The sequence below is a fragment of the Genypterus blacodes genome, unplaced genomic scaffold (genome assembly GCF_046128005.1).
Source record: "Genypterus blacodes isolate CSIRO-AG114 ecotype Tasmania unplaced genomic scaffold, CSIRO-AGI_Gbla_v1 ptg000133l_1, whole genome shotgun sequence".
NCBI classification, from domain to species: domain Eukaryota; kingdom Metazoa; phylum Chordata; class Actinopteri; order Ophidiiformes; family Ophidiidae; genus Genypterus; species Genypterus blacodes.
This window is the reverse complement of record NW_027466935.1, coordinates 1,684,021-1,705,876: the sequence shown is the minus strand read 5'-3', so window position 1 is coordinate 1,705,876 and position 21,856 is coordinate 1,684,021. Positions and strand designations below refer to the sequence as shown.

The window sequence follows — 21,856 nt, the reverse complement described above, 5'->3', positions numbered from 1 at the left end:
TCCAATAGCGATAAGCCATTAAACACATTAAACCAATGGGAATGACGTTGACGATTTGGGGGTTGAGTTTTGACCTACGATGGCCGCCGCCAGCAGGGACTATTCCAGGGAGTCCAAATTACTATCCGGTTTAATTTCCACACGGAAAATAATGTCTCTCAAATCTTCCTGGACCTTTTTCTGTCTTATTTTGTCTGTAAGCCGGTGTTTTGCCGACGATGATCACGAAATGGAGGAGTTTCTGAAGCGGGAGTATTCTCTTTCCAAGCCTTACCAAGGTATCCGAGCCGTTATACACACAGCACACTGAAGAAGCCGCTGGGTACTGATAGATGCTTCCAGAATGCTGCGTTTAAGGACCAGATAACAGATTTATTCTCGCTCTATTAGCCAGTAAATGTCCTTCAACGCGTCTTGAAAACTGTAAACGATTGCTGTTGTAATTCTCAGCGACAGCGTTATGTTATAACCTGGATGTATATTTACGTATGGGAAAATATACGATATTTGACTATGGCTTAATGACAGAGCTCACTGTGTTTGTCTTTGTATAGAGACACAGAAACGTCGTCAGCTCATTTCGTTCTGTTACGCTGTTGTGTTGCGTTGTGCTGTATTGTGTTGTGTTTGACGCAGGTGAATTGTGCTGTGTCAGCTTTTGTCACCGTGTTATTTGTGTGCACAGGTGTGGGATCCTTAGGCTCCTCCCACTGGGAGCTGATGGGGGATGCCATGGTAACCACAGATCAGGTACGCCTTACACCTGACATGCAGAGCCGGCAGGGGGCAGTGTGGAGCCGCATTGTGAGTATTGGGACAAAGGTGAAAAGTTGTATTACAGAATAAGCATCACTGGCCTGTGTGATTGATAAGTTCTGAGCTAAATGTATGGTATTTTCTGTGGTAGTGGTGACTTTTGTGGGAGCTTAGAGAGGGACAAAAGTCTTGTTTGCTCAAGGGTTCATTGGTAGTTTTCGCTCTGTGTGTGTCCAGCCTTGCCATCTAAAGGACTGGGAGATGCAGGTGCACTTTAAGATTCACGGACTAGGGAAGAAGAACCTGAATGGTGACGGGATGGCTATTTGGTACACCAAGGAACGCATGCAGAAAGGTGACTTAATGGTGTATGAATTACCCAGAAGCAACCTAGATGGCTGTATTATTAATGCAGCCTGATCCTATTCTCTCACAGGCCCTGTATTTGGAAACATGGACAACTTCACAGGCTTGGGTGTGTTTGTGGATACGTATCCTAATGAAGAGAAAGTCATAGAGGTACAGAAAGACACAACACCATTATAGACTTACATTATATTAGAACTGTTGCTTATTTGTGCAAACAGGCTGTTTTTTGTGTTTTATGGCACCCAATTGGAGATAGGCCCAGAAGAAGAGATACACTCCTCGCACACAGGTGACCAAGCTCTGGATGGCGTGTGTTTTCCCCTTGTCTTTCCCTCAGCATGCTTCTCTCATCTAAAAACATCCCAAAACAAACGCAATACATGAGCCACCGGCTTGACCCACCTGGTTGCATGTTGCTATGGTGCAGAATGGAACAGCGTGCATCCATTTCTCCATCGTAGTTAGGGAATAACTGCTCCTCCTGTCTCCACCAGAGACTCTTCCCCTTCGTCCTGGCCATGGTGGGCAACGGCACCATCAGCTACGACCACGAGCGGGACGGCCGGCCGACGGAGCTGGGCGGCTGCAACGCCATGGTGCGCAACCTCAAACACGACTGCTTCCTCTTCATCCGCTACATCCGCCGCAGGCTCACGGTAAGGAGCAGAACACACCTCGACACACATCGAGCGAGTGCAGATGCAGAGCGTAGAAAGTATACGCTTGGAGTTGAAGTGGCGCCGCGATTGCCTCTGTTTCCTAGGTGATGATAGATATAGACGGGCAGCATGAGTGGAGGGACTGTCTGGACATACCGGGGGTGCGGCTGCCTCAAGGATACTACTTTGGAGCTACAGCCATCACCGGAGACCTCTCAGGTAAACATCTCACACGGTCACACAACACCTAGACACCCATTTACAACCTTATACCTGCAATAATCGTTTCCAATTCTTCGTTAATAGATAATCACGATGTCATTTCGCTGAAACTCTACCAACTGACGGTGCTGAGAAGTAAAAAAGAAGAGGAGGAGGCGGAAGAGGAAATAACCATTCCCAGTGTGGATAACATGGACCTGCTCAGAGGTAACGGCCAAACACACACACACACACACACACACATGCCTCCAAGTGTCATCACCTTTTATTCTATGCTCATCTGCTGCTGCGTCTCCTCCTCCTCCTCCTCCTCCCCCTTTTCCTCCTCCAGCGGGCGACGTCGACACGGGGATGAGCGGGACCGCCATTTTCTTCTGCGTGCTCTTCTCCATGCTGGGCTGCTTCTTCCTCATCGGGGTCGGCTTGGTGATGTACGCCCACTGGAACGAGAGCAGACGCAAGAGGTTCTACTGAGGAAGAGGAGGAAAGAGGCAGAGAGACGACTTCCCTCTCCACAACTGCGCTCTGTGGACCCCGACTGCACTAAAGACTAAAAAACCAGACTTGTAGACTTGCAGGTCGTTTGGTCCTGAGGAGCAGAAGAACTTTGACACAAGTGGTCATGAAGCAGTAAGGATGGGAGATTTTACTGTTACAGCGCGCACACACACACACACACACACACACACACACACACACACACGTACACACCCACACCGACTCAGCCTTAACACTTCGCTCCTCACACAGCAGATGGAACAAACACGAGGCCACGCTTGTGTTTGGTTACATTTTGCTAAATTTGACAAATTTCAAAATCCTTTAGATGTTGGTTTTAACGACGATTAGATACAGATTCTATTATATTTACCTCATTTGTATAAAAAGACATAGAAATGATGCGTCTGACGATTGAGCGACACCTTTAAAGTGCTCACAAGATGGCACCCACACCCTCTCAGCGCTGTGTACTCCATCAGTTTGCGTCCGTATATGTTACTATCCAGTATATAGTCTGATCCTCTTACTGCCATATTATGCATGATGTCTCTCCAGGTTATAGTTTGTAGTCTGCCACTGTATTTTCTATCCACTTTAAGATGCTTTGTTGTTTTCAATACGTGTCAAATGTATGGAACTGTATGTCTTTCTCCGACCTGCTGTAGCCCAAGCTGCTAAGTCACCGACGTTTCAGGTGTTGCAGGGAGACGTTTTGTGTGAATAAGTTGTGTTTGTGGTTCCTGGCCCCTGATTTGATGCATTTGGAGGAATGAATGAATGAATTCTGCACTGAATGGTGGGATCATCACATCAGGTTATTAAAAGCTTGACGTTGACCCACTCACTGGTTTTTAGCTTTATGTTTAGTTCTCTGGTGTTGCCGGGGGATACGGACTCGGGTCAAGTCTACTGATTATGTGGAGCTTCATCTCCGACTGTGCAATGTGTGAGGATCACGGTTCTTCTTTGCGTTTGTTGCACCTCATTCACCCTCTTACCTTATTTTGAATCTATTTACCTTTTTTTTTTTTGGTATGAATTCACTGTTTTTTCACTTGTTTACCATTTTGATTTCTCCATGTATGCGTTCTGACCTATATTGTGCCAATTAAAGATCAAAATAACCATTCTTGACCTTTGTTTTGTCTTTGTAGATCACAGTTCATGTTTGCTTTGTAGGAGTTGTAGAAATGTTCGGAACAACGGCGGGGAAGTGTTTCTCACGGTTGTTTCGTTCTGCAGGAGCACAAACAGATGAACAGACTGGGTGTGTTTGTTTTTTAACCTTAGGCGCTCCTTATCTCATCAATAATTTGTGTTGTATAACCGGGCCTGCGCTAGATCAATATCTCCGCTCCATCGCATGCCAGACTGGAGCCGCCTGCTCTCACACCAGGGGTGGAGGTCACAGTTCCTCCTTTCTCCCAGAGCTTCACACACACACACACTGGCCGGCATCCTGCAAGAGGCAAATGTGGGTTAGAAGGATTTCAGGGGAATGAAAGAAAAGATGATGTCAACTGAATGCCAATATTTGTTTTATTAAAAAAATAAAATACAAATGATGACTGGAAGAGTACACAGCAGACGTCTTACTAAACCCAAAGCATTTTTATCCATCAGTCAGTGCTTTGTTTTTTTTCTGTTTTTCCACTTTACTCTTTTTTTTGTTTTTGGCGTCATCTTGGTTATTAGGAAAAAGGGTGTACAAAGAGTCCGGTCTGTGTGTGTGAGATGTCTCTCGTTCTGTTTTTGGCAACAAAACAACAAAATTCCGTATAAATGGCACCGCCTCCTGCTCGCTCTCTGTGTGTGTGTGTGTTAGGAGAGGTGGCAAAGAAATGAATGAGTTTACAGGTTTGGTTTGACCGAAAACAAATCGCACCGCTAGGGGGCGACATTGTTCAGAGTCTAACCCGGGCCTTTTCACTCCTAAATCAATACATTACACAAAACTCTATAATGTAAATATAACTGAGGATTGAAGGCAACGATGAAATATCCAGTCGGGGGGGAAATAGGAACCGGAGACTCAGCAAGTCAAATAAGTGCGACGACAACAAGGGGATGGAACGAATCAGACCAGAAGAGATCAAACACAAAATAATACAACGGAAATCATATCATCAACGAATCCCTCTCACCTGTTACGACTTTATAATAATAATGATGTGGTTTATCCATAAATCAGGAGTAAAAACTATTAGTGGATGACATCAGGCAGGCAAACAGTATTCAGCATCCACAAGAACGCGCTGGAAAGACTTATTATGAAAGGATTATAGAATACATTTGTTTTAACCCAAGCCCCTCTGAAGCGTACATACTAAAACACGTCGTCGTAGCAATACATGTTGTTGTTTTTTTGTGTGTGTGTAAGGTTTAACAAGATTTCTTAAAACAAATACATGTACACAGACCAACCAAAAAGTACATTACAGTACAGCGCAGAGCCACGAGTACTAAGAGTGATATTGCTCGTACTGGTGCCCACAGACAAACAACAGAGAGAGAGAGAGAGAGAGAGAGTGAGAGAGAGAGAGAGAGAGAGAGAGAGAGAGAAAGGGATCGCAGCATATAACAGTAGGTTTACATTTTTGTTTTTTGTTTTTTTGCATAGCCTAGTGGAGTAAAGTACAATATACTACGCGTGAGGTGTGTGTGTGACGCCGACATAAAGGGAGGACGGGAGACAGGAAATGGAGGAAGAGGGGCTGCTTTGGCTTCATGACGGGGACGTACGATAACGGATAACCCTGAGAGCGGGAACCCAAAGGCCGCCAAAGACCCGGTGATGGCCGCGCCGACGGTGACTTCGACACGGCTCCCCGTGTCTGTGTGAACTGACCCCGCCTCCCCCCTCGCACACACCTAAGCAAAGGGTCGTCAGAGGAGGAGGAGGAGGAAGAGGAGGGGGGGAAAGGGCGGCGGCGGCGCGTCACACACACTCAGTTTCTGTGAAGCCTATCAAACAAACATCAACGCTCGCATACAATCAGCAATGAAAACATGAGCGATAATATTCAGACTCAAATCCCCCCAAAAAAACACAGCGACTCTCGGACCGTGTTCATGATAGTGGATCTGGGCAACTATGGCGTTTAACGACAAAGCACGGCGCGGATTAACCTCAGAGTGAATGAGCCGACTGATGAACGGATGTGTGTCCAGAACGGATGCATAGCCCTTACTCTAGGTAAACATGTGGAACAAGGGAGGCAGCGGGGAAACTGATCAACCTCCAGTTTATTCACCCACAGAGGAACCCTGACCCTCCCTCCCCTCCCCTCCCTCCCCTCTTCATCTATTCTACTGTCTACATCTGTTCAGTCTTAAACGCACCTCAGCAAAAAAGGTTACAAAGTTCAACTTTCTTCCCTCCAGACAACACACAACTAAGGTATCATGACAAAACAATGAAAACCAACCCAAAAAGAAGAAGAGGAGAAGAAAGGTTGTTTGTTTTTTACTCTTTACTTTATGCTTTCATGGTGCTGTGATCACTAAATCACCTCCAGACACACTGAGGGAAAATGGGAACATACGAGCGCAAATCTGCTAAATCTAACTCGACAAGAGCAGCATTGTGATTCCCGCACACAAAAACCCTCGGACACAAAACCGGAGCGCCGCTACAAAGGAACACCTGACAGTTTCAGATTGCGTGTGTGTGTGGGTGGGGGGTTGATCTCAAACAAACCACTTCCTCTTTCTGACACACCGGCTCGCAGAACAAAGGCGAGACTTGTCGAGAAGCGGCACTCCTCTGCTCCGAAAGCCACCGCCGCTCAAAACGATTTGCCTTTTTATACCGGAAACAATTCTAATAAGGCGTTCAGCACGTCTGTTTCTGCTCACAGAGGCCTGTTTGTTTAATTATTGTGCAGAAAATTGCTCTCTACTGATGAATAGCAAGGCAGCGTAAGGTGTGAGGGTCACCAAGCCAGCGTGCGGTCGTGATCACAGTGGAAACGATCTACACGCCGATCGCAGCACCTGTTGGGTTGCAAACGTTCACTGCTGCTGCAGAACTGCACAACTGCAGAACTGCACAACTACACACGCTTCACCTCCCAAACCCCGGTTATTAGTTTCAGATTTGGAAGGAGAAGACGAGACACACAATCGTTCGTGTCGGTATGAACAACTGAAGGTTTTGTGTTGTTAAGAGACTTCAGGATCATATTCACTGAAGTTTCGAATGACATTTCCTTGACCCCCGTCGCTCACATTTGCAAGGTTAAAGGTCAAGCTCTTCGTGGAAAAAGACGACAGCAAATGTCAAGGAGGCGTTCCGGAGTGTTAGGCCGCAAACGACGAAGGAGGAGGACAATCTGCAGGGGAGACGGAATGACCGAGCTGCTGATGAATCATGATCCATCGGCGGTGATTTGCAGGGAACACTTTTGGGTCGTTTGCCCCCCTGCTGGGTGTGTGTGTGCGTGTGTGTGCATGTGGTGTGTATCCCTCCCATCAGACAACACGCACGGCAGAAGAGCATGCAGCCATTACAGTCAAATCTGCAGCGAGTGCCAGCAGCGGCTGCACTGCAGGCCGATGCACCATTCCTGACGCGCCGACGGAAAATACCGCTGCAAATCCATCACCCTGCCAAAGCGCTACATAGCAGACACAAACATGGCCGACGACCAGAGTCCCCACAACACCGTCAAGCTCAATCCAGGGCAAAGTTTACCCTCCTAGTCCCGTTTCTTTCAAACATCCTGGCCGCAGCAGGAATGTCGGGACAGCTGATGGGAGCGAGACAGAAAATGAAAAACGTGCTCGCAACCCCTTTGGTGATTTTGCTCGCCGGCTCAAAGTCAAAGGAAGTCCCGCGTCACGCAGAGCACCGGGGCGTTCCTCTGTTTATCGTGTGCCGTCAGGTCCTAGAGTAGAGGCAAATATTTCCACTGGAGGCGACGGCTCTACAGATGATAAACACACCGTACAGGACTGGACTCGTTCATACACGTCCAACACTCACTAACACACACACACACACACACTCTTAGCGGCCCCAGCTTTAGGAGCTTTGTTGCAAGAAACGCTGATTACTGTGGACATTCAATGAAGCACGAATGAATACGAAAGGAAAAACGAGTTCAGTCACAAAAAGGGGAAGGGGAAGGGGGGAGGGCGGTCTCATCTCATGCATATACAAATAAATCATGTCCCCTCGTCTAAGTGGATTGTTCCAAACCCACCAAGTTGCAGTGAGGACATTGTATATAGCGACGAGGAAACTATGAAACGACTCTTAGAGGGGCACATGTTCAAATCAGACCCACTGTGGTCACTCAGGGTTCAGGGGGGAGGGGCTTCACGTGAGAGGAAACCAGGCGCTCGCAGCCACCAACGCAGAGCAGCGGCGGCCTAGAATTTACACCCGTACCTAAAACAAAAGCCTTCCAAAACCACGAACGTGGGCTCCTCTCCTCTCTCCGTCCGGGATCTCCCCCCACCTCCCCCTTTTTCGGTTGAGCTCCTTGGAGAGGTTCGATTTCGATTCGGGACCTCTGCTCAGCGGGAAAAACAAAGAAGCCAGAGAGATAAAGCTGTTAGCGCACCAGCAGAAGTCACGGTAGTAGGAAATGTTGTGACCAAGCGTAAGAAGACAGAGGGAGAAATGTGACGGCAGAGTCGACTGTGGTTTCAGTCCATCCGTCTTCTCACAACCCAAAGAAAACCAAAACAACAAACTGGAGCATCAACAACGTTTGCTGGTTTGCTCTCTAAGAAAAAAAATAAACCCAGGAGTTTGTACACAAATTCATTCTTTCTAAATCAGGAGCTATTAAGGATTACTCATCATCACCATCATCATCATCACCATTTTAAAGCCATGCCTGTGTGCAGAACGCAGACTGTCACCGTGGAAATGATGATGGCAACAGCGACCCCTTATCACCCCTGGTGTGAAGCAAAGAGCCGGTGTGGTTGGCTGCTTGGTCGCCTGCTTGGCTCAGTCACACCATGTGATCTCCGGTGCTGGTGCCGGCGCTCAGGCCCGGGAGCTCGGCGCCGAGCTCTTTCTGCCTGAAGCTGTGCTGCCGGCGCCCAGAGCAGCAGTCTCCGCCGGCGGCCCTGCACATGCGGTGCTCCTCGTCGCTCTCCTCCTCAAAACCTGAGCCCTCGTCCACGTCCAGCTGGCACACGCACACCTCGATCCCTGAGTCGCCCGTGACGTGGCGGCGCCGGGTGACGAGCTCCTCGTCCTCTTCCGCTGCCATCAACAGAGGCTCCGCGTTCTCCTCTGCTGCACACTGAGCTTGGATGGGTGCTGCTGCCGCCGCCGCTTCCTGCTCGGCTGGGGAGTGGGAGGCTTGTGCATCCGCGCCCGGCTCGACCTCGGCCAAGGTTTGTGGCCCTGAAACCTCCTCTGACTGGCTCACCTGTGGAGGCGGTGCTGGGGCGCTCTCAGGGGGGTCTTCAGAGTAAGGAGGAGGGGGTGTGGGAGGGTGACCTACCACCTCTTCATAGTCAGGAAGTTTGCAATCATTCCAGAACCCTGCAAATAAGCAAATATACAACATTTATTTGGGATTTTGTCGACGCCCTTAAATCAAATACACTAGGCGTGTTCAGTGATCCACTCAAAGTCAACAGACAGTAATGTTGGATGGCACAGACAAGAAAGCCAAACCCTGCCTGGAGTATTTGGAAAGAGCTTATTATCATGTTAGTCACGGTGTGATGCGGAGGAGCTGCAGGAGTCCAGGGTGCCAAGGTAGCAGCTCACCGTGTTCCTCTACACTCAGGACAAGAGCTACATTTGCATTCTCTACATCAAGTCAAGCCTGTTGAACGAGCCTTGTACTCTGACCAGAGTGCACTTTATCCCACTTGTGTTTGAAATATTCATGGCTGGGATGTCAAGTTGCAGCCAAGGTGCCCAGTGTAGTGACATTAGTGCGGCGTCTCGGCTGTCTACTGTTGATTTATCTCCAATACACCATCAGGCACCTTGCAGCTGAACACCATGAGATCATTTATGAGGATCAGCACCTCCAAATCCAAATCTGAGTCTATGGCCGTCTGCCACAACAATGCAAAGTCTCATCCAGGGACGGGAAGCAGCTGCTCCAAGGAGAGAAGATCAAGATATCCTAGTGTTTGATTTACAGGCAACTAAGAACCTGGTTAAGTTTGTGGTTCTGACAAATAAACAAGAGTCACTTCAGTTTTCTCTCCTCTGGCATTTGACTCATGTCTTGCCAGTTTGATCCCTGGACCCTGCAGGTTAAGATCTGGGCAGGGACATAAATGAGAAGGAAATGCCCCATCATCATTACTTCAACTGAGGGTGCCCGTGAGCAAACACACCCTAACACTCCGCTGCCTCACTGGAGTCGCTCCGTGACCGGTCTGTGGTTGTGCTGGACGGTTTCCAGGTGTGTGAGTATGAGAGTGTTTTTGAGTGTGTGTGACAAAGAAGTCCGCTTTCTACTGGAACTTAAAATCTGTGAATGATGTCATTGGGAATCATCACTAAGCAACAACTGTGTTATAATGTGAAGCAGCACAACACAAAAGACCCAAAGAACTAGATTCATCAATAGAGCTTTGATGTTGTTCTTGGTTGATCTTTTTGTTTGTTTCTCAGCAATGAATGTCAGCGACAACAACAGGAATTGGTATTTAGCCGAGGCCCACAGAGTCGTTCTTTTTATAATGACTGCATTGTTGGACATGTTTGAGCTTTAGCCAAACAGCTGTTGGGCACTAAGTAAGACTGGAGTCAAATCAGACTTGCCATTGTTACACACACACACCATGCCATGCTGCAATTATAAACGATGTGGAGGAAGCTGCTGTTAAGCTCTCACTTCAAAAGTAAACATCTTAAATGACATCGAAATGCCTCACTATCACCTTAAATAATGTGTGATGGAACTGTAAACAACCAACCCTATACTAAACAGCAACACGTGCATTATTAGTGTATTTATGAATATAGTATCTATCGTTTGTTTTCTGTTTCTATTCACAGTTCTGGGAGATAAACATGGAGAAATAAAGAGAAAGTTGAACCCCGTCTTCATCCAGGTGTAAATCTATTTTAAAAACAGAGCAGCATGCAACATGATGGATTTACAGTTTAGCTTATTTAAAATATGGCCTTTAACCAGATCATATAACAAGACTATATATATACATACACAGTACATAAGCTCTTTTCCAATCTCAAGTTCACATAAGTTGTTGTGATATTGTCTTTGGTGAGATCACATATCCCTAATTTATGTTTTAATATGTGACAGCTACGGAAATTGGAGATTGCAATGACAAATGGATGTCAGGCTACTCACTTAGATTGAGTGGCGGGGCAGTAATGAAACTGGAGGAGGCTCCCTGGTAGGCCATGAGGCTGATCTCACGTTGGCGCTGCTCCTGCTGCAGACGCATCTTAACCCTCCGGTGTCGGTAGGCACAGCAGCAGCTTAGCATGATAAACAGTGTCCATACCAACCAGAACCCTGTGAGGGAGGATGTGAGCATTGTAGCATAACAATCATCCCTACAAGTAACTTATCTTATCAGGCAAGGTTTAACACAACAGCTGGGGGATTGTGAATGTGAGAGCCAATGACATTCCTTGGCATACTACTACTTTGACATCTACACAAAAGCTCTAATGTCCTTATAGTGACATTACGAGCATTTCAATCAGTTATCTTTGTTTGAAGTATCAGGAAGCCTGGTGATTCTGTCAGGTCTTTGTTGGTTAATTGAAACAGTCTTTTGTTGCGCTCTTGTAATAAGAGCCAGATGATTTTGAATCGTATTCATATACACACACACAATCCCCTGTGTCCAACCACTTTGAGGGTGCCTGCAAGTTTAATCAAATCAGAGCTGATGGATTGTAACTTACACCACAGTTCGTAGTAGTAGGTGCAGCACTCTGTCCCTCCGCAGCAGTATCCCATCTCACAGCGGTATTGCTCATTGTTTACCCCAAAACAGAACTCCTTTCCCTTTAACACACATACACAAAAGGTACACAAAGTGAATAGTACTCACTCAAACAAGTACACAAGAAAATGCTTAACGAGCTCTTGAAAGGCTGGCAGCAGAGCAGAGCATCAATGTGGCCTTTGTCTTGTGTCACTTTAGTATCATTTGTGTTTCTGTATGCAGTTTAATCCCATATGAGGCTTGGGATTCCTATATTTAACCACATAAAACAGACTCAGACTCAAAACCTTTATTTCCAATATGGGCCGGCTGAGACCAAGAGTTACAGCTCCGAGGACACCAACATAACATGACCGAATACAATCAAAACAGAAAAAGGGAGCGGAAGATAGAGGTATTCTAACAGTCACACAGGGTCAAAGTCAGTTAAAACAATGGCTGCTCCGATGACATCATATTTTATGACTGTAGAAATGTATTTCATTTCACCAAAACACATTTTGCTGTTTTATGTTAGGCCATTTGGTGATTTTAGAGGGCTTGGTAGAGAAATGTGCAACAAAGACTGTGGGGTTAACACACATCCGAACTAGGTCAGTAGGTAAAATAATGTTATAGAACTTAATAAACCGATTTAAAATAGAATCGATCTGGAAGTTAAATTCACGACTCCATCATATAAACTGCAGATTCCTTCCGCTAAAAACAATTATGAATAAACACGTACATTTTCCGGGTAACCGTTAGCAACAAGCTAGTCTCGACACCCATAATTCAAATTGGAAAGAAAAGTAAGCCGGAATACACAATTGTAGGTTTATAAGTGGTAAATTTTCTTCAAGCGACCTGTCGAAATATAGATGCGAAGTTGTCTACAAAGACTGACGTCATCCGCAATGCTAGCCACCTCGTTCCCTTTGTACAGGAGACAAAAAGATCCACAGAGGCCTTCGTCCTGCCTAAAAGCCGCGGCCTCGCCTGAAAGCGTATGCCGACCCCAAAAACGTCAGCCGCGGCTTACCTGCACCAGACAAGTCCCGGTACAGAGAAGACCTACAATGGATCCCAGTGTTTTCTGCGGCATATTTCTGGGTTGTCGGCCGGTGACACGACGGGAACCATATAGCAGTCGGTCGAATTGGCGGCCTGTTGTGTTGACTGCAGGTGGCTGTTGCTGGTTAGCGGTAGTGCCTGCCGCACTCAGACATGTTTAATGTCTCTCCTCTCCTGGACCGAGACAACAATAATGTGGTACAGCAGGCTGGGCGATAGAGGGCGCTGTGAGCGTGTCAAAAACAACAACAACATCGATCTCACACAACGTAAATACAAGTTCAATATGGAGGATTCTTACTTAAATTACGTCACAGAATTAAATATAATTAAATAACATTTAGTTAAAAACATCGCAACATTCAAATAGTACAGTAATTATCAACACACAATTATTTCATAAACAAACGATCACTCACCTTGTGTCTATCTTCTTCATCTTTCTATACTTGTGAATATATAATGGGCTTGATGCATGATGGGTCACGTTGTTTACGATGACGTTGTTACTGCAAAGTCAGTTGACAGCTGTTCCTCCAGGAAGCACCGGTCACTTGGTCATAAATGTTAATCCATTCAGCCAGAGCAGATCTACAACATCTGAGCAAACATGGTGAGTGATGGTGATTATCAACTGCAGATTCTGGTTCAGGCTATAAAGTTGTAGATTGACATTTTGCACTGAGTAATGTTTCTTATGTGTATGACGGTATAAGACTGAATAGGATTAGATTAGTAGTGTTAGGTTCCAGTCATCTGATGGTTTCAACTTGAGGGTTATTCTTGTTTAGACTTGTGAAATGATTCGCACAGCTGAGAACATAGAACATTCAACATTTAATCTAATTCTAGGTTTGAAACATATTTATTACTGTATGACTTTAAAAGGTCCAAAAGTCAACTGGCTTCAGTGTTCTGTTGATGCTTATGCCTTGTTACATTGTTTATAAATCCAGGTAAGACATATGATAGCCTATAGCCAGTGATCAATAGATTAATCAACAGTGAAAGTAATGATCAGATATCATATTTATCTACACACTGATTTGCTTGGGTCAGATTGATACAGAGTTACAGACAGAGGGATGTCTGGTAGGTTGTTCGCTCTCAGTCAGTGTATAGTGACAGTGTCTCATCTTAGCTGATCGTGTGGCAAGTTAAAGGGCTTGAGCCAAAGCCTTCCTTCCAGAAACGAGCTGTGCACATGCCTGATCTTGCCGGGCCAATGAGAGCTTTTGGCTCACGGTGGATGTAGGCCACCGCAAGGAGCTAACAGCTAAATCCATGCTCTAAGTGATTCTGGCTGCAGGCTGAGTGTTTAGCCTCCTGTACGTGTTACCACCAGTAACTCTAACAATCCTGCGGGCGGTCCTGCAGCTGATGCGGAATCTGATACAGTTTAAGCCAAGCCAACAATACAGTGATGACATGTTTACTGGTCTTCCGGTGTGGTCTGGCCGCTGCGTGTATTTTTGATTGCAGTCTAAATTTGCACTTGGAAGAATTTGCCCTATGATGTACCATCTGAAACCCTGCTGTCCAGCTGAGGCTCATTGCCTAACGTGCACTCTGCTGATCTGTGTGTGTGTATGTGTGTGTGTGTGTGTGTGTGTGTGTCTGTTGTGTTTGTCTGGTAGGGCTTGCTTTCTGTTCTTCGGAGGATGAAGCGCGCCCCAGAACAGGAAGTTCGCTTGCTGCTGCTAGGACTGGACAACGCGGGCAAGACAACCCTTCTAAAACAGCTGGCAGCCGAAGATATCAGCCACATCACCCCGACACATGTACGCATGCACACACACACACACACACACCGAGAGAGAGAGAGAGAGAAATAGATTAGGTTCGTCACACCACTTCCTCATTTTCCAGACTAATAGAGCAAGAGGCCTCATGGTGGCTTCCTGCTTTAATACTACTCTACTCTACCCCGTCCAGGTTTTATATAATTAGGCATCCATTTTATTCCTCCACAGGGTTTTAATATAAAGAGCGTTCAGTCCTCTGGCTTTAAATTGAATGTTTGGGACATTGGAGGCCAGCGCAAGATACGCCCCTACTGGAGAAATTATTTTGAGAACACGGATGTGCTGGTAGGTCTGAGATGGAAGTACAGTATCAGAACTAAATGAATGTTATTTGCAGACACTCGTCTCTGTAAAAGGTAATTTACATATGACATCATCCATATCTATCACTGTTTTGTTTGCAGATCTATGTGATTGACAGTTCAGATAGGAAACGGTTGGAAGAGACGAGTCAGGTGAGAAGTCATTTACATGTCTATCAGTATGGAATACAACACATCTACTGTTCACTGGGAGAGACTCAGGGAAATCGAAATACTGAAATAAAACAAATTCTGGTTCTGGAACATTCTGATAATGATTTACAAAATGCCTATTTTAAATGTTTTGTGGGTTTTGGAGTCAATTCAAAATCTGCTGATTATCCCTGTGCGTCTCCTCAGGAGCTGTCTGAGCTGCTGGAGGAGGAAACACTCGCCGGCGTGCCACTGTTAATCTTTGCCAACAAGCAGGACCTGACGACCGCCATCCCAGCCTCTGAGCTCGCAGAGGGCCTCAACCTACACATCATCAGGGACCGCATGTGGCAGATCCAGGCCTGCTCTGCGCTCACTGCCGAGGGACTGCAGGTACTGTGATCTACGGAGGTTCTGTTTGCTGAATGCTTAAACTGTGCTATGAGGGAATCCATGACAATGCAACAAAATGAACAATAGCCTTACATTTAGGATTCTCTACTTGGATGACTGATGGTGGTTCAACATCAGCAGCAGCAGCAATGTAACAAGAACATAATGTGAACTTTACTTGGGTACATGTAATCCTGCTTACTGGTTAATACTTAGAATAAGCAAACAACTTAGTAAACACACTGTAGGTCACATTGACTAATAAATTCGATTCCTTTTTTTATTTAACTGATTCTGGCCGTAATTTAAAAACAATTTGCCATTATCAGACCCACAGATCTGTAATCTATAGATGCCCCACAGCAGCGAGTCTTTATACTATTTATATGATCTACCAGATTAGAAACCCCAGGTCAAGCATATTATCATCTCTGTAAAGACTAAAGAGGCTTTGCAGCTGGTTTTCCTGTAAGCGTTTCTCCTCCTGTGAGAACGTGAACCCCAGCCACGGCAACAAAATGCTTCAACTCCCACTCAATTTATAACACATCATCAAATAATGGATAATAACAGATCATTTAGTCCGAGAGGACGCAGTCTGGCCTGAGTAGGATTTCCCAGAGCCTATCCGCTTGTGTTTGAGACGCGTTGGAGTGGAGTGACCTCATTTATCCAACTAACAAACAACATTCTGGGACATATAACTCAAAAGCTGATCACTTCCTCAAGTATATTCCATACATTCGGCGCTATTGCATGTAATACACACGTGCATGTACAGAATACACACACAAAACCACAGATCTAACAAAGTTGCAATGTTTGCATGAGGTGTCTTTGCTTTTCTACTTAAAAATACATTTAAAAAAACATTTGTTGAATTTGTTAGTTATTTAATGTGCAGTCTGATCAAACTATTCATCCTGCATCTACATTATCTCTTCTTTTCAGGACGGCATGACCTGGGTGTGCAGGAATATAACCATTCGGAAGAGATAACTCCAACTCTGTCCAGAAGATCCCAGAGGAATTTGAAGTTGCACTTTACATTTGATACAGTAATAGATTCAACTCTTCTATTTACTTCTATTTTAGAAGAGGAGGAGGAGCTCGTCACTTACCTTTTCATTGAGTATCTTATAATGTATATACTGTATATATTAGTCTTATTAGTCTTTCTACACAAAATATTTTTATAATGTGACTCTTTGTATGTAAACCTTTGAAAATTGTCTGTAATAAACATAAATTCTCTATTTTGTGTTGGATTCCTAATTGGCAGGTGTTAAATGTTTGATTGTCCCTTATGTGAACGCTAGAGGGCGGCCTTGTTCCATTATTGCCTCTCCTCTCTGCCTCATCATTGCATCTCTACTAGTCATTTAATCCTCTGGCATCCTTTCCCTCTCTATATGATGTGTGAACAATCAGTAAATTTGTCTTCATTCTGTAATAAATCTGCTCTGTCGCCGAGTCTGTTGGATGTTAAGGCCACAAAGCAGACGACAGCATTAATCACCGGCGTTTCATTCGATGGCATTCTATTGTCTTCCTCACAGAGCCTCTGACGGCCCGCACTGTCTGCATTTCCCTCCTTGTCGTGGACAAAATGAGCGTGAAATACTTGTTGGGTAATCTGTGAATTTCACAGCGGCAGAACTCGAATGTCCTCGCATTTTCTGCATCAGAGTTTTGTCCCTTGCAAAAGCCAAACGGCGTGAAGTGATTCCGGCAGCCTTTGTGAACATTCGCAGACGCTCGCAGGAACCAGACGCCCCCCCCATACATCTCTCTCTTGCACACACTATAAAACTACATCGAAAACACCTTGGCCATTCAATTACTCAAGTTCTCACCTTGTTCACCATGATTTACCACGAGGCAATTGCATTTTCCGTCTAGTTTTCTATTTTGTCTTTTGCAGCACATTTGCAACAAACGCCGCTAATCTGAGTTGGCCGAGTGCTCCTCTGTGGTCCTATAGGGCATTTACATACAAACCTTTTCCAGGACTAATAGCTCTCCAATACAATTTGCATTTATATAGCCCCCTTCATACCAACATGATTTGGCGCCTTTGCCCATGATAAAAAATAAACCTCCTCCTTTGGCCTTGAGTTACTGCCCTGCTGCTGCTGGTGTGTGTTAAGTGTGTGTTCCTCTCCGAATGTAAGGTTGGCTGATTTTAATATGTCAGAGCTGCTCGATCCGCCAATGGAGGCTGAAACAACTGCAGAATGCCTCAAAATGGACCTCATAATGATCCAGCTGTCGGCACGCAGGATGAGCTTTTTAAGACGCAACTTTGTTCTGCCTGGTGTTTTGGGATTGTGTCGATGCAGCAGCAGTGAGCCGCTCGACCTGGACCAAGAGAGTCACAAGGTAAACATTTAGCCCGGCAGAGAACTTGGGACAAATTGAAAAGGAGGCCTGTTGGCGTTATTAAGTGAAAACTTCCCTCAGCTCCCTCAAATTAATTTAACACTTACGAGGGTCTGTGAAGCGTACTCCACTGAGGAAAAGTAATGAACAAGGAAATGAAAGTCTACCATGTGAGACAGGTAATAAAATGGCGTCTCTCTCTTCCCCTTTGCATTGCTTAATCATTAACATCTAATCCATGTGATAATCATCTGGCCTGTAAAAAATAGATCCAATTACACGTGGAAGTGCTCTGATAAATCTTCAAATACCAAGTGAATCAGATGGCAAAGTGCCTTTAAATCCCGATGAGTGAAATGGGATTTGCAGAATAAAAGAGCGGAGCGAGGAGGCATCGGGCCCATCTTACCTCTGGCGCCGTCCCCAGCAAGGCGAGAGGCAGTCAGGCCTGCAAAAGGCCATAAATCATGGGACTTTCCCAGCTAGTCAGGCCAGCACAGCGGCCTCCCACACAGGGAAAAACGAAGGGCAGGGGAGTCTGATTGACTCAAAGGTCCACACAGAGAGAGAGGGAGAGAGAGAGAGAGAGAGAGAGAGAGAGAGAGAGAGAGGGAGGGAGGTAAAGAGAGAGAGAGATCCTGTGACTTAATTAAAGTGTTGTGTATTTTACACACTTTAACAGCAGTTCAGTGGGAATGCATCCATAGTGTTTGGATGGTGAAAGGTTTAAAAGGAGGTGAGAAGGCGCCCAGATGCTTTTGGTATACAGATGTTTTTTTACGTTCCAATTATCGTACGAGAAACTTGAGGCCTGATTGAAGATGTAGACACACACACACACACACACTGCTTGCACTACTTTTGCACCTCTTTGGACAGTATTGATTGACTTGTCTTTTGGTGTGTGTGTTATCATGAAACAGGCGTACCTGTGACACAAAATAAACATCACACCTACATCACAAAATAAACACCTAATAATCAGGTTTAATCTGTAAAATCGCAGAATATTATAAACAATTAACAAGTCAGTAAAAAAAAGATTGGGTGTTTGTTTTACATTTTGTATTGTTTTTATAAACATATTGTTAATCTTAATGGCAAATGCTTGAGTCCAAATCAATATCTTTATTATTAACACTGGCAGAAGCTGAACTGTATTATTTTCTATGTTTCACCTGTTATTATATTATATTTTGGTGTATCATATGTATTTTTACTGTTGAAACTGTTGCACGTTGTTAGAGCTGTTAGATAAAGCATGACACTTAGGAATTGTTGAGCAAATGAAATGAAAACTTAAAACTGGAGACGAGGTAGACGAGACTGTATGGATCAAAGTAAACACTAAACCCTGATTCCTCATCTTAATAACGTCTCACATAAGGACAGGACATGATTCATAGCTGCTGATTTGAGGTTAAGCATGATGACAAACACAACACTAAAGGAGCGTAAATAAAGCTCAGTAACACACTCCTGTGCGTCGTTACCACACAGCCTCTCTGTCCCTCGCCAGGCTCTTTCTCATAATCTGCTCGTCCACTTTCTCTTCAAATAAAACCTCCCATGTCCCTTGTAAGCAGCTATAACTGAAACGCATCCAGGCCGGCCCCTCTATAGCAAACACAATTACAGTGGAGGGGGACAGTTTGTCCCCGCTGCCTCGTTCCCGGGGCCAATCCTTTATGATTAAGCCAGATAAGTGCTGGTACTGCATGATAAAACAAACAACAAACGTCCACATTCCTCTCATAGCCGCTTTGATGTGAACGTGTGTCTGCCTCTCCAGGTCGCTTATTTCTCCCAGCTCCCCTTTTCCTATAATCAAACTGCAGAGTCATAAACCAGGCCGGGATGGGCGGGGGGGGGGGGACTGTAAAGATGATTGGGAGGCTCAGGAGAGAGAGAGGAGGGGGGGGGACAGAAGTTCACACCTCTGAGCGGGTCAGACTCAGAGCGCTGAGGGGGTCGGGGAGGGTCGACTCGGTAGGGGGTCCGAGTCCTTTCCGTTTGATGCTTCCGAGATACAAAACAGAGAGGGAGTGCTGGTGTAAGAGTGTGTGTGTGTGTGTGTGTGTGTGTGTGTGTGGCCATACACTGGGTTGATGTGAGAAATTTGAGATAAGGGAAAGATTTGTGAGATGTAACTGTGTCAACGGGAGGAGAGCAGAAGAAACAGATGAATATGTGACTTCTCTCTCTTCGTCAATCTTTCTCCTCTAATGTGATTGACTACACGATCGTGAGCATTGAGATGATAGCGTGCGTAAAGTGCGACCGCTCCGGATCGATAACCGACCCCGAGCCAGCGTCTCGGTCTTCACTCGCGCCGAGGTCAAAGGTCATACTCTTGACCCGTCACCGACCCCTCGAGTCAAGAACTGCGTCGGTGACACGACTGAGAGAGGAAATAACACTTTCCGTGGTGGCGAGCGTGCAGGAGATTGAGTGATTGCCCTTATCATTTGATGGATTTGCTCCAATTCTCTTTCTCCTCCTCTGCTCCCCCACCCCCCCTCTCTCTCTCTCTTGTCCCTCCCCAGCACTCATAATTTGACTTTTTATCACCTCTCGCCGAAAGAGAGGCCTGCCGCCATCCGTCATTACGGCACACGCTGACAGCTCCTCACACATGCATGGATTTTTACATTTGACTCAATCCGGGGGCTTACTTTACTGTAACTGATTCAATATTCCTCAAATGAGCCGACGGATCTATATACACGCCACAGTGGATGGGATGATCTATAGCCGGGCCTTAATAGATTTCCCAAGCTTCGGAGCTCGTCTACTTTAGGGGAAAGGGCATAATTTGTGCAATAAAAACATAATTATTCATTTGACTTGCTTGATAATTTATGTTGTCCGCACGTCGGCGCCGTGTGAGAGCGCTACAATAATAAACCTCAGGAGTGCAGTAGATAAAAGCAGAGGAGACGGGAGGTAAATGTGACAAATCTGCAACTTTAACAAAGCAGAGGACGACTTACTGATGACGCTTTGTAAACAAACGTGAAGGCGTCTGCCAGGGGGCCGGAGCTTCCATTTGCTTTTAAATAAAAGTGATGCATACTCCTGCAGCAACCCGGGTAAAATGTTCACATTAACGACGCCGCTCGCACATTCTAAATAAATCTCAGCAGAATGGTGTGTGTGTGTATGTTTGTGTGTGTGTGTTTGTGTCTGACAAACTGAGAAAGGAAGGGAGAGAGAGGGAGAGAGGCGGCGGGGAAAGGGAAATATTGTTTGTTTTTTATTTTGTTTATATCTCCCCCTGCATTTTATGGCCCCCCGCGCTTGGAGCTTTTGCGAGCGGCTCCAGCAGCAGCAGCAGCACCAGCACCAGGCGGGTGTGTGTGAGAGTGTGTGTGAAAGAGAGGGCGAGTGAGAGCAAGCGCGAGAGGGAGAGAGAGAAAGCGAGTATTCTCAATTTCCTTCTAAAAAGAAAATTCATTTGCAGTTGCTAATGTAATGTCATCGTTGTGTTTACTGAGCGTGGATGATGTATAGGGGATGTTGCATTGAGTGAGACTGCTTAATGATGCATAGAATTAAGTCTGTGGCTTTCAGCTGAGCTCCCCTCTCTCTCTCTCTCTCCCTCTCACACACACACACTCCTCTCCCACTTCCTCCCTCCCTCCCTCTCTTTCACACACTTTCTCTCTCTCTACTCTCTCCTTTTACCTCTCCCTGTTTAATCCCCCAACCCACCTCCTCACCAAACCCCTCTCCTCTCTCTCTCTCTCCCTCTCCCTCCCTCCCCCCTCTCTCTCTCTGATGCAGGCTTGTCTTGGACTGCTGGCCACACGTTGCTCTGTGCTCCGTTGCCTAACTCCATCAATCACTGCGAGGGGAGAGGGGAGAGTGTAGGGAGCGATAAAAAAGAATAAAAAAAAGAGGGATATGGTAAAAGAAAAACTGAGTGGGATGAAAACACACACACACGGACACACACACACACACAGTGTACAGACATAGTGCAGACTGAACACTGACAATTAATGATCCACTCTGCGTGGTGGCAATCCCAATAACTGGATTCAACTGTTATTTTTGCCTATAAATACGATTATAATTGTAATGAGGCTGGGCACGAAGGTGATGGTGATGATGATGATGATGATGATGATTATGATGATGTGATTTTAGTGGTAATGTTAACTGTATACTGTTATGGTTATTACCTGTGCCAAATGGCTACCTGAGTGGCGTTGTGTCTGAGTGGGAGGACTGTAGTTGTGCATGAGTTATCAGGTGAAATATTAATGGTGATTTCCAGGTTACTATGGGAACGGAAACCCAAGAAAGAACGACGGCAGAGACTACAACTCACCTG

General features: G+C 45.6%; 3 protein-coding genes across 4 annotated transcripts; 2 read left to right on the top strand and 1 right to left on the bottom strand.

The window, feature by feature from the left end:
* The first annotated feature begins 63 nt into the window (after positions 1-63).
* lman2la (lectin, mannose-binding 2-like a) lies at positions 64-3,636 on the top strand. The gene is made up of 9 exons (XM_076164365.1): positions 64-278; positions 686-804; positions 994-1,111; positions 1,193-1,275; positions 1,382-1,414; positions 1,620-1,781; positions 1,889-2,003; positions 2,091-2,213; positions 2,338-3,636. The coding sequence occupies exons 1-9, from the start codon at positions 80-82 to the stop codon at positions 2,478-2,480; spliced, it is 1,095 nt and encodes a 364-aa protein (XP_076020480.1). The 5' UTR covers positions 64-79; the 3' UTR covers positions 2,481-3,636.
* A 392-nt stretch (positions 3,637-4,028) lies between these two features.
* wbp1 (WW domain binding protein 1) lies at positions 4,029-12,693 on the bottom strand. 2 transcript variants are annotated; one of them, XM_076163682.1, is made up of 4 exons: positions 12,451-12,693; positions 11,386-11,488; positions 10,820-10,987; positions 4,029-9,018 (listed from the first exon to the last, which is right to left on the bottom strand). In XM_076163682.1, the coding sequence occupies exons 1-4, from the start codon at positions 12,511-12,513 to the stop codon at positions 8,477-8,479; spliced, it is 876 nt and encodes a 291-aa protein (XP_076019797.1). In that variant the 5' UTR covers positions 12,514-12,693; the 3' UTR covers positions 4,029-8,476. The 2 variants fall into 2 exon arrangements, with proteins under 2 accessions (XP_076019797.1, XP_076019798.1); XM_076163683.1 differs by having other exon boundaries at positions 12,487-12,693.
* Positions 12,694-12,951: 258 nt separating this feature from the next.
* On the top strand, positions 12,952-16,348 carry LOC143011033 (ADP-ribosylation factor-like protein 3). The gene is made up of 6 exons (XM_076163684.1): positions 12,952-13,095; positions 14,120-14,263; positions 14,456-14,572; positions 14,692-14,742; positions 14,950-15,135; positions 16,087-16,348. The coding sequence occupies exons 1-6, from the start codon at positions 13,093-13,095 to the stop codon at positions 16,132-16,134; spliced, it is 549 nt and encodes a 182-aa protein (XP_076019799.1). The 5' UTR covers positions 12,952-13,092; the 3' UTR covers positions 16,135-16,348.
* Positions 16,349-21,856: the final 5,508 nt, after the last annotated feature.

What these genes read in the sequence shown, in the direction of transcription:
- lman2la (XM_076164365.1), top strand. Translation starts at nt 80, where the DNA reads ATGGCCGCCGCCAGCAGGGACTATTCCAGGGAGTCCAAATTACTATCC. An exon ending in CAAGGAACGCATGCAGAAAG is followed by an intron (nt 1,112 to 1,192) that starts GTGACTTAATGG and finishes ATTCTCTCACAG; the next exon opens with GCCCTGTATTTGGAAACATG. An exon ending in ATGAAGAGAAAGTCATAGAG is followed by an intron (nt 1,276 to 1,381) that starts GTACAGAAAGAC and finishes AATTGGAGATAG; the next exon opens with GCCCAGAAGAAGAGATACAC.
- wbp1 (XM_076163682.1), bottom strand. Translation starts at nt 12,513, where the DNA reads ATGCCGCAGAAAACACTGGGATCCATTGTAGGTCTTCTCTGTACCGGG. An exon ending in CCGGGACTTGTCTGGTGCAG is followed by an intron (nt 11,489 to 12,450) that starts GTAAGCCGCGGC and finishes TGTGTGTTAAAG; the next exon opens with GGAAAGGAGTTCTGTTTTGG. An exon ending in CTACTACTACGAACTGTGGT is followed by an intron (nt 10,988 to 11,385) that starts GTAAGTTACAAT and finishes CCTCCCTCACAG; the next exon opens with GGTTCTGGTTGGTATGGACA.
- LOC143011033 (XM_076163684.1), top strand. An exon ending in GCCACATCACCCCGACACAT is followed by an intron (nt 14,264 to 14,455) that starts GTACGCATGCAC and finishes ATTCCTCCACAG; the next exon opens with GGTTTTAATATAAAGAGCGT. An exon ending in GGTTGGAAGAGACGAGTCAG is followed by an intron (nt 14,743 to 14,949) that starts GTGAGAAGTCAT and finishes GCGTCTCCTCAG; the next exon opens with GAGCTGTCTGAGCTGCTGGA.